General features: G+C 42.4%; 2 protein-coding genes across 2 annotated transcripts; one reads left to right on the plus strand and one right to left on the minus strand.

Moving 5' to 3' along the window:
* The first annotated feature begins 5,164 nt into the window (after positions 1–5,164).
* On the plus strand, positions 5,165–7,290 carry nanp (N-acetylneuraminic acid phosphatase). The gene is made up of 2 exons (XM_026190144.1): positions 5,165–5,329; positions 6,104–7,290. The coding sequence occupies exons 1-2, from the start codon at positions 5,165–5,167 to the stop codon at positions 6,734–6,736; spliced, it is 798 nt and encodes a 265-aa protein (XP_026045929.1). The 3' UTR covers positions 6,737–7,290.
* A 1,241-nt stretch (positions 7,291–8,531) lies between these two features.
* On the minus strand, positions 8,532–17,443 carry polr1b (RNA polymerase I subunit B). Its single transcript, XM_026190143.1, has 15 exons — positions 16,611–17,443; positions 16,074–16,241; positions 15,845–15,991; positions 15,630–15,762; positions 15,415–15,551; positions 15,101–15,324; positions 14,835–15,006; positions 13,393–13,564; positions 13,022–13,303; positions 12,538–12,671; positions 10,843–11,013; positions 10,604–10,760; positions 10,323–10,519; positions 9,998–10,248; positions 8,532–9,895 (listed from the first exon to the last, which is right to left on the minus strand). Exons 1-15 carry the CDS (start codon positions 16,785–16,787, stop codon positions 9,013–9,015), a joined length of 3,405 nt encoding a protein of 1,134 aa, XP_026045928.1. The 5' UTR covers positions 16,788–17,443; the 3' UTR covers positions 8,532–9,012.
* Positions 17,444–18,921: the final 1,478 nt, after the last annotated feature.

Raw genomic sequence — 18,921 nt, forward strand, 5'->3', positions numbered from 1 at the left:
GACCGCTCCGGCCTCCATCAGTTTCATCTGCCTCCGCTGGAGGGTCCGTGGGACCGCTTCAGTCTTCATTTGCCTTCGCTGGGGGGTCCGAGGGACCGCCTCAGCCTTCGTCGTCTGCTGGAGGGTCAGGGGGACCGCTCCAGCCTCCATCAGTTTCATCTGCCTCCGCTGGAGGGTCCGTGGGACCGCTCCAGCCTTCATCCGCCTTCGCTGGAGTGTCCGAGGGACCGCTCCGGCCTTCATCGGCTTCGTTTGTCTTCGCTGGAGGATCCGAGGGCCCGCTCCGGTTTTCCGTTTCCACTGGAGGACCCGTCCAGTCATCAGCGTCGCCTGCGGGACGGTGGCCGGTGCCGTATGGGCTGGACATGGAACAAACATTTTTCGTTGGGGTTGTATGTTTTAAATGTTTGTTTTTTTTGGGGGTGTTTCCTTGAATTAAACATTTTGGGGTTAATGTTAATTCTTGGGTAAGGGGGTGTTACGGCTGTGACCGTAATTGTGTGTGGATTTGAGTGTCTAGGTGCTCCTCCGGGATTGACGATTTGGCGTTGGTAATGTGTTGTTTTTGCGTGACTGTTATGTGTTTCCTACTTTACTTTGAAAGTCTGTGTCATCTTAGTGTGTTCAGTTTACATTTTCCCTGTCTCGTCAGTTCTGATTTGCCCCAGCTGTGTTTCCCTCCTGTTGTCCATTCCCTGATTGTTCCCTCCATGTATTTAAGCCCTGTGTGTCAGTTGTCATGGTCGCGATCTTTTTCCCCCCCCCGTTGTAAATAGTTTGGCGCCTTGCGTTGTAAATAAATATCATTTTGCTTTAAAGAAAATAGTGGTCGTTTTGGGATGATTTTTGTGGAAACCCGTATTAGTTTTTTCTCGTGTTTTTTTTTTTTACCTTATTTTTATTTTCCTTATTTTTATTTTCCTTATCTTTGTTTTTCTACGTTGCACCCCGGTTGCCTAGGCCGGGGTGTAACACTTTTTTTTGTAGGCCTGCCGGAACAAATACAAAAAAAACAAGCGTCTCTGATTTAATAGGCCCGTAATAATAAAATACAACATCCTTATAGGTGTTGGGGAAATGACATCACTTTCAGCTCATGGAAATGAAAACTCGATGAGCTGGAAAATTAAGAAAATGAAATAATTTTATTGGGAAATTTTCTTTGGGACTTTAATACGTTGAGCCTGTTGGTTTGGTCTGTGTCTTTCCTTTGTATTTGTATTAATTTGCAGTAAAAAAGTGCTTTACAAACTGGAGATGTGGGATTTAAAAGTAAACACTTAGGAGGGTGAATTTAAATACAGATTGTTTTATGAAAATTGCATAATAAACTAAATATATTTGACACCAATTTTGACTAGATAGTTGTTTAAGCATTTGTTTAGGTTGAAAGATATATATTCAAGACAACAGCAGCAATTATTAACCTCAAATTTGTCTTTTTTTATCATAGAAGTTTCATTTATCTGATGCAGTGTGCAACTTTATGATTTCAAATACAAAAAAAAGCACTGACAATGTGCACAGTATACATTCACACATGGCCCTCTGGATACTGGCTTTCGATTGCTGTGTTGATGGCTCTGATGCTCTCGGTGCTATACTCCACTGCCCACACATAGTTTGCCTGCCTCCCTGCTGGTGCGCTGGTTCAGTGGCTGGTCAGGAGAGCTCAGGTGCATCAGCACAGAAACCGAGGCTAGTGGAAGAACTGGCAACCAGCCAGACTACTATGGGAGGTCCTATATTCTCCTACACAGGAACATTCATAGTAGCCACATTTCAGATGATAATCAGCCACAAAAAAAAAAAACACTAAGAAAGTGGACAGTTTATGTGCATTTGGATTTTTTAGTACCCAAGAGACGCATGAAGCTTAAGATTTGACTATTGAGATTTGCTGCTTGTAGAGGAGACACTTCTATAGGTCACACAATTTATATAAGCTGTGCAGAAAGGCGTATCGCTCCTTGATCACAGAGAGCATTTCATAACCGCCCGAGGAGGCACCATCCTGCCCCGGATTGTGTTGATTTTGTTTGTGTGTACGTGCAGCTTAAAACTCATCCCATTGCTTCCATAACAAGTGCCATTTGACACACCAGTGTTTCTCTATTTAGACTTTAGTTCATGCATTCCCCTACACTCGATTAAATCTCACTTGTACGTGTATATGTGTGTGTGGCAGTTTGTCTCTATATCAGAGGGAGGTTTGTTGGAGGCAACTTTACAAAGTAGGGACAACTAGGTTTCAGTTATCCTTCCTAACGCAGCGTGCATGACAGATCCAAATCTTTCAGAACTGAAGAGCATTTAGATATTTCAATGATTTAATGAAACGTTGTGTCACCTGGTTATGAGAAGTGCAGATGAAGTACTATCTACATGAGGGGATCCTCATATCTTTTGACCTGCACAATTCCTATGATTCATGCCTGGTGTCACGTAGCACTCAGAACATGCCTGTAAAGTTCAGGTAACCATATTCACCTGCTGTTAATAATGAGGCGGAGCAGCAAAATCCATTTAATAACAAATGATCACCACCTTCTTTTGATATCCTACACTCACCTGTCCCAATGACTTGTAGGCCTGACCCAGAATTAGTCCAGAGAGAGCAGAAGACACGCCAAAAGCACAAACGCACACACACATAAAGAGATCAGAAACACAGATGAGCACCTCGGATCTAAAGAGCCGAGTGAGGGTCACAAGAAAAACAGGTGATGATAATATCTTTAAACTAGTGGAGGGGGAAAAATAGATCAAAATACCCTGATATCATATTCCTATTATGAAAAGGTTACAAAGAGGAATTGCACCCTTAATAACCGTCTTTTGCAGGAGATTCGTGACCAGCTGAGAGATAGCGTGTGACTGTGCAGCCACGGTTACTCATACAGATAAAGGAGGATGGCTGTCGTGCACACAAAGACACCAGGTCTCATCGGTCATTCAGATGCCTGCACTTTCTTGGAAAGAGTGACAAGTATTAGGGAAGTTATTTGTACCCCCCACCCCCCTCACATGAGAGGGGAAATTCCATCTTTACACTTGTAAGTGTGCTCTTCACTCATTCACTGTTTATGTTTCGTTTCCCCTTTTAAGTTTAGGAGTAAAAAAAAAAAGAGGTTTTGGATTCATTTAATGCACGTCTGTAATTTGAATAAGCGTATCCTTCGCATGCAAGCATCAAGTGCTGTTTGGTCTGGCAGATAAAAACAGGTTAAGCCTCCCACACTATTTTTGCCCCAGTTTCTGTAAAAAGGCACAATCGCTCGAGCTGCAGACAGAGTCCTCTGAAGTAACGTGAGAAAGGATTGTTGTGATTTCTGATCAGGTTTGGTACGAGAGTACAACAGGCTTGCACACTGTTGCGTGTGAACCTCTGGCTCACTGCCAGATGAGACAGCGTTAAGGACAGGTTGCATAAGAACTGAGGTATGTTTTTATTTTGAAAGAGTGTGTGTCACGGAATATGGTTTAAATTAGAAATATGCCTGGTCAAGAGTCACGTAGGCAATTTATGTAGACAAGCGATGACACTGATGGTTTCCTGCTCTATCATCACCTTCTGGTGGTTAAGATAAGCAGGACACAGACAAAGTGCACGCATTAAAAGGGAACTAGGGCTGTGGAAAATAGTGCACAGAGTCTAAATCACAATGAGGCAATGGATACGTTTAGGAAAGCTGCTATATTTGGGCTTTAGAAATATAAATTAAAGCTGTAAAGCCAAAACTATTATATTTGATACATGAGTTTTTGGGACCTTTCAGTGTGATTTTTTTTCTTTTTCTGAGAAACCTGAACAAATTTTACAGTGACTTTTTAAACCAATACATTGCACGATATAGCAAAAAAAAATCGTACAAATTAAAACCTATATATGGACAGTAACATTTAATTTATTATTTTTTAATAGTTAAAGGATTAAAATAAAAACTCCAGTTTAAAAAATATAAATGAGAATTTATGTCATGAACTATAGAATACATCTCATCAAGTTGTTTAAATCATGAAGACCAATGCACTATAGATGCTGAGTTCCAAAAACTGTGTAAATGTTTTGTGTTTTGTTGAGTCACTGTGATCAGATTCTTGATTGATTTGATGTATTTCATTTCAAGTAAATATCACTTGTACTATTGTACTGCTTGCAAATATTTGTATTTATATTTTGACAAATTGTGAATAAAGTTATAATCAAAGGTATTAGTAACTATTAATCGGGGAAACAAGAACTAAAATTATTGTCATTACAAAAAGCGAGGAATCTCATCTGCAACATAATGCTGGACGCAAGAATGCAATACCTCGTTTTAATGGCGCCATCGCGAGGAAAAACATCACAATGCCCAGAGCTCTTTGAGTAAGTCATTCGAAATACTAAGTGTGCATTGTATTTAATAAGAAAGAGCACTTATCCTCATGCTAGTGCACTTAATCATCATTTATAGTCACCTTACAGTCCCATTATGTCGTTTCCCGAAAGTCTTAGTCAGAGATTAGCGGTCAGAGTTATCACGACATGACTGAAAGAACAAGGAAGAACAACTGTCAGAAAATGATTAACTTAAAAATGTTTATTTTGTTCCAAGAAAATATAGTAATTATATTATTATTTGACTGTGGTTATTTAGCATTCTTTAAAAAAAAGAAAAAAGAAAAAAAAGACCAAGTTTAAAATATATGAGGGTAAGGCTTGCAAGTTAAACTATCCACAGATTTAACTACACTTTTTGTATAATACAAACTACAGTAGGAAAGGCAATTTTGAAGTTCTGTATTTATATATTGTAATTACCCGCTAAGCACTTCCGGGAACTATCTGAAGGCTATTCGATTCACGTGACGATCATGTTCTTTTTAGTTTTCTCAAAAAATTGTTAACAATTAATACCGGGGATACATAAGAGGGAATAACTAGGGAGGAATATAATAATAATAATAATAATAATAATAATAATAATAATAATAATAATAATAATAATAATAATAATAATAATAATAATAATAATAATAATAATAAAACTTCATTCATTTGCATTTCATTCAAATATTCAAATTCAGGAGAAGCAGAAGTTGAATTAAGTATGTGAAGTCTCTCTCCATCCAACAGCTACATAGCAATGGATTGATGTTAATTAGAACTACAACTCCCATGAATCGTTTCACTCGGCAGCACTTCCGCAAACGACCAGCGTTTTGGCGTAGAATGATAGAGCACTCCTCTACCGCTGACGACATGGCTGTGAAAGCGATTTTGTTTGATTTGGACAACACGCTCATTGAAACGAGTCGAGCAGGTGAAGTGGCGCTAATAAAGGTAATAAAATAAAGAAATTATTCGCCTAGAATTTAAGTTATTTCCGTCAGCTAATTACAGTCGGTTTTTGTAAATTTTACATGGAAGTGCGTAGACTAGTGACGTCTTTCAGTCAACCCAATGATACATTTATTTTACTGTCTTCAGTTCGGGGCTCTTTATTGTCTATTTTAACTAACTGAGTGGCTGTTATGGACGTTTGCGCTGCTGTTGCTGCCTAGTTTTCACTTTTATTGTCCGATTGGCAGGACCGCATACGGAGTCCGGAAGGGGCCACTATTCAGCTAATCACTAAACAGGCAGGGGCTCCGTTTGTCCTTCTTTCGAAAACTTTCGGATTGGCTAATCCTTGCAAACCAAAGTTTTGAACAGCTAGTGGATGGGTGTGCTCACAGACAGAGCAGTGCGTCTGAGATGACCATCCCCGACACTCACACTGTACAAGAGAATAAAGAAAGGGAGATTAGAAAAAAAAAGTTGTTTTATATATATCTTTTTTGCTACAACAATTCCAAATGCCACTAAAGCATGGAAAAATCAGAAAAAAAAAGCACATAATACATGTGAGGAACTAAAATCCTGTCGCACCTCAAAATTGCTTGTTTAGAGTACGAGAATACTAAAGCCCCTACAACCACCTAAATAAATGCCCTTCTTTGTATCTTTGGTTGTTCTTCAGCCACAGATGACTATTTTTATTTTTTGCATTTGCATAAAATGAAAAAAGGATTTTGGAGGCTAACATCTTGTGGTGAATTTCTGAATTTCATACAGACCAGTGAATTTTTGAAGACCACGCTGGGCCTTGATGACAGCACCGTCTGCACCATTTGTGACAAGTTCAAGCAGAAGCTGTTCCATGAGAATTTTGACTGCTCAGCTGGTCAAACCATAGATGATGTCCGTGCGCATCACTGGGAGGAAAGCATCAAGGAGACTGTAGGGAATTGCTCTACGCCTTCTTTGCCAGCTCAGTGTTATAACATGTGGAAAAGCAGTCGTCTGGAGCTTCTCACTCTTTCTCCTCAAGTATGCAACCTCCTGAAACAGCTGCGCAGCAGATACAAGCTGCTGCTGCTGACCAACGGCGTAGCCCAGACCCAGAGAGAGAAAGTGGCGACGGCTGGATGTGAGGAGTTCTTCGATGCCATTGTGATCGCAGGAGAACACAAAGAGCAGAAACCATTCCCCTCCATCTTCAGGTTGTGTTTCAGCATGCTGGAGGTAGAGGCTCTGGACTGTGTGATGGTGGGAGATTCTCTGGACACAGACATTCAGGGGGGCTTGAATGCCGGAGTTCGGGCCACAGTTTGGATTAATAGTGCAGGGGGGGGCGCGTCAGAGAAGCCAGACTACACTATCACTACTGTTCTGGAATTACCAGATATTCTGGCACAGCTGCAATAAGAACAACTGGTGAAGAGTGAATGAGTTTTACTTGAGATGTTGTGGGAATTTTTACCTATTGATATAATTGATTTAGATATGACTACTCCTATTAGTTTTCCAGTGTTCAACGAGGTGCATTTTAATTTGAGGTTTCTGGTTGGGATTTTAGACACCGTAATTTTGAACATAGAGTCTGTAAGAAAATGTGTGTTGAAGCTTCACTATTATACACATGAGGCAGTCAAAGTAATTGCATTTAGTTAAAAACTCGAGTACAGTTAAGATACTTGTACGAGATTATTAAGCATGTTTTTGACATTGGCACTGTTGGGTTCAAGGCATTTCAGACTGATGCCCTATTGTAATCACGTTAAATTTTTCCATAGCACATGCATTTCTGTATTCAATTCAGTAATCACATTAGTTATAATTTATTCTTCAGTTACACAAAGTTACCTGCATGATGAAATAAAAACACGTGTATATAATCAGCTAATTTCAGCTTGTGTGCTGGGAGGAGTTAAATGGACTGAACTAAAGTGCTTTTATAAAACTTGCCTCATTCACCCATTCATACGAGCACTGTTTTTCTATGCCTTACCTATGTAAGTGCTTTCTATCTAACATTCACAGTGTCATACACCGATGGATTGGCAACTTGGGGTTAGTATCTTGCCCAAGGCGTGCAGACTGGAGCAGATGGGGACTGAATCACCAGCCGTCCTATTACTAGGTTACCTGCTCTTTAGACTTTTGAAAATTGGAGAATATGGACATTATTTTTGTTTTATTGCACAAAAGTACAAGAGTGTACAGGTAAAGTGCAAACTGTGTCCAGGACAGAAACAACTGCATCATACTGCTAAGACAACATCGTCTCATTGCGAGCATCAGCACATACAGCACGCCCACACAAACTAGCATTCAGGAAGCCAAGCAGATGTTAAAGCTGAGCAGCCAAAGCCTGCTCTTTAGTAGGTAACAAAGGCAGTAATGAGCAGTCAGCATTGTATCCTCCATTTCTACAGTAGAATCACAGTGCTGACCCATTCAAAGTCTTTTTGTTTAAACTTTGCTCTGCAGTCACACTTAAAACTAAAATAAGAGAATATTTATGTCCTCAATAGGCTGGGATTTGTGGGAGTGCAGCCTAAGGCTTGATTTAGACTTCTGCTTTGTAGAGCCTACGACATAAACTACGCAAGCGGCTGTCTTCATTGCTAGCGTTTATACTTGTGCCGGCGCAGTATGTGTTAATTACCATGCGGTTATGTTTTACATGCTGTATCAGTCAAGACACTGGGCCTTCTTTTCCTCCTGCATCCAGGTCTTCATTGTGGTGATTCCAATAGTTTGAGTAATCTCCCTCCAGGAATTTCCTGACATTTGCTAGTCCTTATATTGACGCTATTATTATTTATCCATAATACTGAGACGATTATTCTCTTACTAATAAATCCAAAAACCTCAACAAAGCAGTAGCTGGAAATGCACAAGAGGAAATGACGTACTGAACTGGTCGACAGTGTTTGTCGACTACTTTGAGCCAACGTGTATTTACAGGTTACACCAGTGGTCACAGCATTCTCACTGAAGCATAAATCCCGGTAAGGTTTATATAAGAGGCTGCTAATGTATTTAATATCATGAGTGGTATAACAAATTACTTCAGTGAGTAATGTAACGCATTAATTAAAAAAAAAAAAAAAAGTAATGATCCCAGCACTGTAGGCATTGATGAAATAGTTTTAGACAGTTTTAATTTATTCTTATTTAATCAAGCTTGAAACAGTTTTGTTTGAAGAAAATACGATTTTGTGGGAAACGGGCTCAGTGCCTTTACTTCATCCTGATCACTTTTACACTAATTTACTGTTAGTAGCACCTCAGTAAAGTATTAAGCACACACTTTCCCCAAGGGGACATTTTCAGGACACTTTATATTTCCAGTGCATTTTGTGGTCATGTGTGAAATTTTAGTCCAATGTGGCACTTTTAATATTTCATAATTTCTCTTAATGGATCTGAGTAGTCTTGACTTCTACTGTAGCAATGACAAATTACCCTGATACTGAACATTTTTATTCATCGCAGAAGATTGTCAACCCGTGCATCCCATCATACACTGATACTTGGTCATGTTTTTGGGGCTAATAAAACTTTTCATGGACATCATGTTATGCGTTTATCGTCTTCTGTTGGCACGCATGATTTGAGCAGCTTTATTGAGACCCGTCTGAACAAAGTGTGCAGGGTTGGCGCTTTACGGCATGAATCTTTACATCCTATAAAATTCACTTGACTTCTAATTTGACTTTGATGTTCATTGCAGCAAGCTCAGCTACAAAGTAGCGGAAGACATAAGGAACAGACACCGAGTCAACAGAGTCACTTTTGCCACACAGGGTGCAGACAGTCTTACGGTGGCGCATGGATGACCAGTAGGGCGGCGGTTTCTCCAACAAAGGGGAGAGAAGGCTGCCACAGTCAACGCACACCTGAGCCACTGAGCGGTCTGAGCAGTTGAAGAGGCGATCGTGAAGTAAGAATGAAGAGCCGTGAGCCAGCAGGGCGTCTCGCTCCATCTCCCCGAAACGGATGCCTCCCTGCACGTTCCTTCCTCCTACGGGCTGGTTGGTCACTTTGTCTCGTGCTCCTGTCGTCCTAACTTGGAACTTGTCGGAGACCATGTGACGTAGCCGCTGGTAGTAGACCACGCCGATGAAGATGTCTGCCTCTAGCTCCTGACCGCTCAGTCCGCTGTACAGCCGCTCCGTACCGTAGTAGTTGTAGCCGCCCGCCCGAAGCAGCTCGCCAAAGTAATCGAGCGCCGAGTTCTCCTCGGAAAAGGTGAAGGGTGTGGCGTCGTGGCCGAGGCCGTGCAGGGCGCCCGACTTGCCGGCCATGCTCTCGATGAGCATCCCAATTGTCATACGGGAGGGGAAGCCGTGGGGGTTGAACAGGATATCCGGAGTCATGCCGCTCTCGGTGAAGGGCATGTCCTCCGTCGGCCACAGGCGGCTCAGGATGCCCTTCTGTCCGTGGCGGCTGGCAAACTTGTCACCGATGGTGGGATTTCGGGGCATTCGTACAGTGATGCACACGCGCTTGAAGCGGCCTGAGCCGCCGTCATTACTGCAGACCTTTATGTTGTCAACAATACAGGCCTCCTGACTCCTGCAAACAGAGAAGAGAAACCATAAAATGTGAATAACAGAGGTATTTTACAACTGAGCTGATGAAAAATGATCACACTGCTACAAAAATGTTATCGCGTACTTGTAGTAGGAGATAAAGGTCTGCCCAGTGTTGAGGTTGATGTAGCTGTAGAAAGGGTCTCCATACTGAAGCACCGATCCGATGAAGGGCAGTCCATCAGCGTCTAGTTTTTCTTTCACTTTGGGGTCGCCTGGCTTGGTTCCAAACACCACGCCGTCTTCTCCCTTCACCTTCTCTGCCAGGTCCACCAGCTCCGTCTTGTAGATACTTCCATGGGCAAAGCCTCTCTCCCATGACGACTTGTTCACAATCTGATGAAAACAACATGTGTCAAGAGTTCAACCCTATCCCGATTAAAAATAGAGAACAGTTTCATTTAACTCACCATGGCATCTTCCATGTCGTAGCCTGTGTAGGATATGACGGCCACGATGGCGTTGGTGCCGCTGGGGTAGTTGTCGAGGCCGTAGTGGTCGTACATATAAGGCCTGACTAGTGGGCTCTGTGGGGTCTGGAGCCGGTACAGCTTGTTATCAGAGCGATCCATGAAAGAGTGTAGCGGGAAGCCCATAGTCTGCTTACCTGAAATAAGGGGAATGAGCACAGTGGTTCATGGAAAATGTAGGTTTGCTCAAAACTGTCAAAGAAAAGATTCAAATAACCTACCCATCTGACACTGGTACATGTTCCTGGGACTCTGGTTGTGGTCAGAGTATGGGATGAAGTTTGCCACCACACTGAGCATACTGTGAGGGAAGAGCTCCTGGTGTGTGGTTACTCTTGGTTCAATCTCATTCTCCAAGATTCCGACATTGATGTAAAGCTGCAGGCAAAGGAGAAAAGGTGCTCGGACTAAAACGGTGCTCTTACAGCTACAAAAAAACCCTCCACTTTTAACACATTACCTGTTCAAAGGTGCCAATCAACTCTTGCTTGCCAAAAGCCAAGTTCTGTACAGGCCGCACCATGCGACAAGGTGTTGTGAAGAGGAACAGGCCTGGATATAAGCTGGCCTTGCCTGTTTTGGGAACCAGGACAATCTCTGTCCAGGGAGGAATCTTCTTCTCTCTTAACACCTGGAGGTATAAGTTTTAAAGATCAGTTTTCTGCACAGTATACACAGGTGACACCAAGCAGGAGTTAGTATACCGTGAACCTGCAACTAGGGCTGCCACGATTAGTCAACTAGTCACGATTATGTCGACTATTAAAATCGTCGACGACTAATTTAATAGTCGACGCATCGTTTGAAGCTTTGTAAGATCACAAAGGACGCAGGAATGAGTAGTAGGATTTAAGGGTGTAATAACGGACTGAAACAGAAGATGGCAGCACTGCATGTACAAGGATGCCAGCTGCCGTTAAACCCCGAAGAAGAAGAAGCTGTGTCCCAGAATTCATAGCGCAGCTGTCAACAATGGCGGCAGCTAGTTAGTTTTAACTTTACTCTTATTATTCTTTCTGGGTCACAAAATAAACGTTTAACATATTTTCAGGCGAGAATGTAGCTGTGTAAACCTCAAATATCTGCTCAGTTTATCAAGACACCACATATTTTCAAAAGCTCTCCGACGTTTTCGGAGACGTCTGTTACCCACTAGCTCGTTAGCTAGGCGGGGGCAAGGCTAACTAGAGCCCTGAGAACACCGGACTCCCGGCAAATCGTTTTCAAACCCACCACTGTCTTTCGCTACTCAGGTTAAACATGATATATAAGTCACTTAGATAACTTAAAATGTTATTGTTTGGCTTTCTTTAGTATTTTATTTGTTCCTGAGTAAATCGGTTTGTCTGAGATTAAAGTTATAGTTTTTGCACAGCTAAATAAACTTCAAGCAGACAGCTGATCATCAGAAGTGTGAGACGCTGGATAATATACTCCGGTGTCCTGTTATATTTTAGAAAGCAAGGAGTTTATTAAACTTCACCGAAACAATCTGCAAATTTCATTAAAAATTAATAAACTACCATCTTGTCTTTATTTTTAGTTAGCACAAACACTTCAAGCTGTAAGCTAATGATAGTTATATAAGACCAGATGCTGCTGGTGCAATAAGCTGTACGCTGTACGTCCAATGGATGATGATTTGATTAGTCGACTAATCGCAAAAATAATCGGTGACTAGTCGACTATCAAAATAATCGTTTGTGGCAGCCCTACCTGCAACAGACAGTGCACAAGTGAAGTGAAGAAGAGAGTGTAGGCAGGGTAGAGTGGATGGAGACCAGTGTCAGAGGTGATAGCAACAAGAGCAAAAGGGATTTAAGTAGGTAGCAAGACCTGCTCTGATGAACTGACAAAAAGAGGTGGAGCTTATGTTATCATAGCTTTTCATTGGGAGAGACCAGGATGGAGGCAATAAGAAATTAATATAAACGAAGAGAGGCAAAGCTGAGATGGTTTGGATGTGCAGAGGAGGGACAGTGGATATACCGGACAAAGGATGTTGAAGATAAAGCTGCCAGGCAGGAGAAAAAGAGCAAGAAAAGATTCATGGATGGACATGCAGAGGGCCGATGTGACAGGGGAGGATGCTAGGGATGGAGGCAGATGATCCACTGTGGTGCAGCTAAAGGGAGCAGCTAACAGAAGACAATACCTTGAACCTGCGCAGTGATTCAACCACAACTGGAGCCAAGTCAGCCTCCACCCAGCCAACAACAGCACCGTCCAGGACCACAGGGTAGCAGTCTGCAAAGGCCCGACCAGGAGTTCCATCCACAGGAGTGACACCTAAACGAGCAGATACAGCAAACGCATTTCAACCCAGTGCCACGTGCAGAGACTTTACCTGGCCAGGCCTACGAAGTATATCAATGACTGCCTGAGTTAATCTTTTATTTCAGCATTACTTTAATGACGTTTCCCCACAGGCAGGTCACTGTTATTGGAATACCTTACAAAAAGTATTATTTAACAATTGATTCATGAAAGTATTGCTATGTCTCTCATTTGCAAGCACACGCGCCGACCTCTCCTCCCTAATTGTCACAAATCTATAGAGTCTAGTTCTGTGGTAGACAATGGACTAGCTTTTGGTCCTGGGTAAGATTGTACAACAACTGCCTGAAGTCAGTCCTCACCAAGCGAACAGAGCAGAGCAGGCAGTGACGTGGTGGACAAGGTCAATGCCACAATTTCACAGCTGGCTGTCATGTGGTTCATGAGTCCGCAAGGCTCGCCGTCTGGAGTGTGGACAGGACACAGGAAGCCCCAGGACTCGGGCAGCAGCTTACGCACAGAGGTGGTCCTCATCTTAGCGAACGCTGCTCCTCTGTGCACGCAGCGGAAGTGAGACAGGTAGCGAATGAAGTTGAGCTTGTCAGCTACAACGCACAGCCCGGTGTTCTGCAGCATGCCCAGACCTGTGGGAGGAGGGAGCACATTTTTAGATGAATGAATGAATGTTTTAGTGAATTTTCAAAGCTGGCCATGTATTAGTCTTGGACAGGACCTGTCTTAGACTGGAGGTTTCCAGTGGCCAGCAGATATTCAAATGGTCTGGTCAAGTCAGTTCCCATGTTGAGCATCTTTATCATCATTTCAGAGCTCCATCCTCCGGTCACTTTGCTGCCTCTCTTGTCAAAGGACAGCTTCACAGACACCAGCCATGCAGTCAGTCTCTCCTGCGAAAACGTTTGAGTGGTTAAATCACACAACTGAAGGCTTAAGTGGAAGAAGACACTTTGTGTGAGCACTGTGGAAAGTGTTGGGAAGGTTACTTTTAAAATGTATTCCACTACAGATTACAGAATACATGCCCCAAAATGTATTTTGTAAGGTATTCCGTTACGTTACTCAATGACAGTAACGTATTCCAAATACTTTGGATTAGTTAATATATTATCATGCTTTTTACAACTACATGAATGTACTACTGCTGTGTGATTTATTACTATTACTGAAGGCTACTCGCCATAATGGCTTTCCACCGGCGTGGAAATACCAAAAGAGAGCACAGTCTAACATATGAATCAGGAAAAGACCGCCGTGTAATCCATTTATTTCAACAAAGTAACTGTATTCTGAATACCACCTTTTTAAACGGTAACTGTAATAGAATACAGTTATTTTAAATACATAATGCCGGTACAGTGGTCCCTCGTTTACTGCGGGAGTTATGTCCCAAAAATAACCCGCGATAGGTGAAATCCGCAAAGTAGCCAACTTTATTTTTTACAATTACTATAGATGTTTTAAGGCTGTAAAACCCCTTACTACACACTTTATACACTTTTCGCAGACAGGCACAACACTTTTCTCTCTTAAACGCTCTCAAAGTTCAAACCTTCGTAGAAAAATAAGTCCAGTATTACAAAATGAAGGCAAAGGCACCCACGGTTGCCTTTGACGGTGCAAAACGCCTCGTCGACATTGTGTTTGTTGGGGAGAAAAGTTACAAACATACAGTACAGCACACTGCTAGCGATCGAAGATTTACGTAAATTTAACAAGCTGAACGCATTCTGTACTGTAAAGGAGACACGGCACGAGATTGACTGACAATGGTCTACAGCCAATCAGGATGCAGAACACAATGTGCTGGAAAAACAAAACAAAAAAAACATGAAAAATTGCACCAAAAAAATCCGCGAAACAGCGAGGACGTGAAAGGTTACAGTGAGGGACCACTGTACATGTATTCCATTACTACCCAACACTGACTGTGGATATGGAGCAGTCAGGTAAAAAGACAAGAAGTAGTCCACAGAAAAGAAACATGAATGTAGTGAAGGAGGACATGCAGAGGGCTGCTGTGAAAGATGTTAGGAATCAGGTGAGATGGAGGCAAATGATCTGCCTAAGAGGAGCAGCTGAAATGCTACTACAGTCCTGCTCAGCAAAGGAGAAAGGACAAAGACAAAAAAAACTAAGAAAAATATTGAAAATTCTTGCCTTCAGAAACATGAGGTAGAGCTGACCAGGAGTGAGCACTTCCTGGCACACGATACTGTCGGGGTTTTCTTCCATGCACTCCTGCTTGGCAAAAGTGAAGAGCTTCCTCGTCATCAGACAGAGCAAGTAGAACTTCTCCACGTCTGACTTCAGGTGGATGCAGATACACTCACTGATCAAAACAGAGTAAGCCCCTTTTTTTAAATAAACATACCACCAAACATAAAGCAGAACGGGTGTCAACCGTATCCATCCCCAGAACTTACTTTAACAGGAAGTTGGCACACTGTTCATTTGTGTACCACTCAGGGAGGTTCATCTTAACCCTGAAGCGCTCTCCGAGGTAATTGAGCACCTTGCTGCGGGTGGTGCAGTTCTCCTCCATGACGATGCGCAGCATCTCGGACACACAGGTCTTGTAGAAAGAATTGTCCTCGCGGCCTTTGATCAGCTCCTGGTAGATCTGGAAGTCTGTGAAGTCCACCAGAGCCTGAGGAACATGAGAGCAAATGAGCACACAATGAGCCTAAAGGATTTTTATCATTAACTGTTCTGTAATGAAAGCTGCAGGCTTGCTCACCTTTAATGCAAAGCCTAGTGGGAGGAAGAAGAGCTCTTTCTGGTAGATGAAGTTCAGCATCACAGTTCCATTTTCCAGATAATGCAGGTTCATGTTGATGGCTGTGTGCTCCTCCCTCACGCAACGCATAGAAATACCTGAGTGAAGAAAAAGCCGGTGAAAACATGCAGGCGTGGACTCATTGCTGCACTGTTTTCTTTAGAAGTAATACTTACCGTACTGAGTGTAACCCTGACCCCTGTTCTTCCACTTGGGTCTTGACATGGCGATAGGATAGTTCCTCCTTGGCATTATCAGCATGCGGATAACCTTCTCAATTCCATTCACAATGAAATAACCTCCCATTTCCTGTCAAAGTTGATGCTGGTATTATAGGACAATATTTAAACCCATCCTGGCTCAGTTTAAAAGTACAGCTGCCATATCCTACCTCGGCTTCTTCGTGATGCTCTACAAGCTCTTTGGGGGACATGCCATGCAGGTTACACAGCTTGGACTTCACCATGATGGGCACATGACCCAGAGACTGCTTGATGATGCCTTTGGGAACTCCATTGATCGACCAGCTGACGTCTGCCTGAAATGAGTCAACACTCACCCAGTCAACATGGATTATTTTAAAACGTTGCTGTGGGAATATAAACACGACTCAGGCTTACCACTATTTTCCCTTTGTACGAGCATCTTCTTCCCCGGCACTCTGCTGGGAACACCTTCATTTCCTTGCAGATGTTTCCTTTGGCAACCACTGGGTTTTGGATGGCAGCTTCAACGAAACCAAGGCTGATCCGTTCATTTTTGAACATGAACTCTAAGGGGGGGATGGACTGGGAAAGGTGACGGAAAAGTGAGAAACGTAAGAAAGGCAAAGATTATGGGAAGCAACTGCAAGAGGGATGTTCACAGCAGGTTGAGCAGCTTTCAGAGAAAATACTGCTGGAAATGATACCAGCAGCTAGTCGACCAGCAGGAAACCAAATTCTTCACTCACTCATTTCATCGTTGTTATGGTGGCTTTCACTGGCCTACAGTAACTCACTGCATATCACTGCACTGCGTGCTCAAGACAAGCTTACACAACTCCGAGTCACACAGTGTACGCTATTAATCGTAGTTTTAACTAGTTGGGGTTAATCGCTGGTCTTAATGAAGTGATTCATCACATTGTTGAGAACTGTGAAGAAACATTTGCTGACCTGCACAACGCGGTTGAGTCCGTCTGTGACTGCCTGGTCAAACGACTCGATGTGAGCTTTGGTCAGATCCTGAATGGCAGCATGCTGGGTGTCCTTCATGTGGCCAAAGCTTCCATCTGTCAGATTTTTCAGACTCGGACCTTTGGGAAGATCACTCCACTTACTTGAAAAATCCATGCTTGCGCTTGTTTACCACATGTGCATGGTTGACACAGGAAGCACATGCCCTACACAGGAAGAGAAGCGTTTTCTTCTTCGCTTAAGTTTTTTGGGTGTAACTAGACTCGCACACTGCTAGCTTAGCGCCATCTTGTGGGCGTAGTTATGCATAAAATTTCGTTTAGCTAAAATGACGCGAGTGGTGGTCATTGCGCCGCTCCTCCAGTTGGAGGCGCTGTGCAACCGACAAACAGCGGTGGTTTTCAATGGAAAAAGAGGAGAGAGAAACTGCGTTGACGCTTTTATAAACTGTAAAAACATGATATTTAAGTGTGTGTGCTGTGTGTATATTTCTGTGGAGAGGGGAAAGAGTATAAAAAGACTGGGTCCCGCTGTATTACTCAGGCTGCACTACAGCGTCTATTCACAGGCGCGATCCCACTACTGAGCGGCACGGGGGCTTTGACCTGCTCCGTTTCCGACCTGGGCCGGTGCACCCCTCCTTAGGCGACCTGGTGGTCCCGAGCTCCCCCAGGAGCACCATATCGATACCGAACTTAGTGCGGACACCCGATCGGCATAGTCCGCTGCAGCTCAGAGCTCCTGAGCTCAAACGATCCGCCAGCCTCAGCCTCCCGGTAGCTTGGATTACAGGCGCGCGCCACCGCACCCGGCGAGAAGTGCTCTCGTTCATGCAGGCTTTAAGGTGTCTACACGTGACGTCATCCGAGAGGGACGCTCTGCCCTCGCGGCACCTGCTCATTTAAAATAACATTATTATTATTCCAGAAATAAAAAAAAGCTAAAGGTAAAGATTAAATCTTAATGTTTCACATTACATAGTCAATTTCATTTCATTATATAGCGCCACACTGTAACAACCCAACACTGTCTCAAGGCGCTTCATATTGTAAGGTAAAGATGCTACAATAATAGAAGATTACAAGAAAATGGCATATTGTAATGTAATAAAAGTGCATTGAAAACACGATTCAAAGTCACACCAACTTCAACCATTTTATTTTTCAAGGCTAAATCTTAATAGGACACATCCACAGATCAAACTGAAAAACATTTCTCCTCCAATTCTTTGTCTTCCTGACCTTTGTCAGCTCCAGTTTCTAAAATCATTCAGTACTGGTTATCTTGACACATAATCCACAACTCCACTTATTACACTTTGCTTGCAGCAATCATTTTACACTACAACATTTAGTAAAGAAAAACAACAACAGTCTCCTTGAGCTGAGGAGTTGTTAATAAAACTGCTCTGTGCTGAGTCTGCTTAATGACAGGAGGGTTTGTATGAATGCAGAAACTTTCATATAAAACAACTCTATTACCAGTTTGCTTCGGGTACAGGGAGTGGCAGTTTGATTATCCAGTGTCTGTACTGAATGATGCTGCTTTAAGTGCTTGATGATTTGGTGGACTGCCTCTATGTGATTAAGAGACTGAAATAATGTTGTGCATGTTTCTCATCTTATCTGCTTGGCAACAAATGATTCCTTAAAACATCTTTAACGACTGAGCCTTTGCCTCAGGTTTGATGACTAAAATGGGTGGATTATATTAAAATCTATGATTATTCACTCCAAAATATTCTTAGACACAATAATAGATCATCCAATTAGGCTGCTTTTCAATGTAACATTGTGATGTTTAATATACTGAATTGAGGTTTGCAAATTTTAAAAGTTTAAATTACACTTTTAAACAGCATATTCCATTAATATTAATTACAAGGCACTGTATGCATGACACTATGATTTAACAGCTGAGCCCCCCTAAAGGTTTGAACCCAGAGTGGCCCCTGCTTCTGATCTTCATTTCTAGTCATGTAGAGGAATGTGCCATATTCATTCTATTTGGCTAATGTTTCCTCACTTTTAAGAGATTTCTGTTTGATAGCCCATAAAGCCCTGCTACATCTTAAATAGCAGACAAAATTATTGTAATGTAATAAAAGTGGATTGAAAATAAGATTCAAAGTCACACCAAGTTCAACTATTTTACTTTTCAAGGCTAAATCTTTATAGGATACGTCCACACGTCTTTATATAGAGTGCTGAGGATTTTTCCAGTTTTTTAAAAAAAAAATTAGTTCAAAGAGGAACAAACTCCCATTCCATTATTTTGGACAAATGTGGAA

The sequence above is a fragment of the Astatotilapia calliptera genome, chromosome 13 (genome assembly GCF_900246225.1).
Source record: "Astatotilapia calliptera chromosome 13, fAstCal1.2, whole genome shotgun sequence".
NCBI classification, from domain to species: domain Eukaryota; kingdom Metazoa; phylum Chordata; class Actinopteri; order Cichliformes; family Cichlidae; genus Astatotilapia; species Astatotilapia calliptera.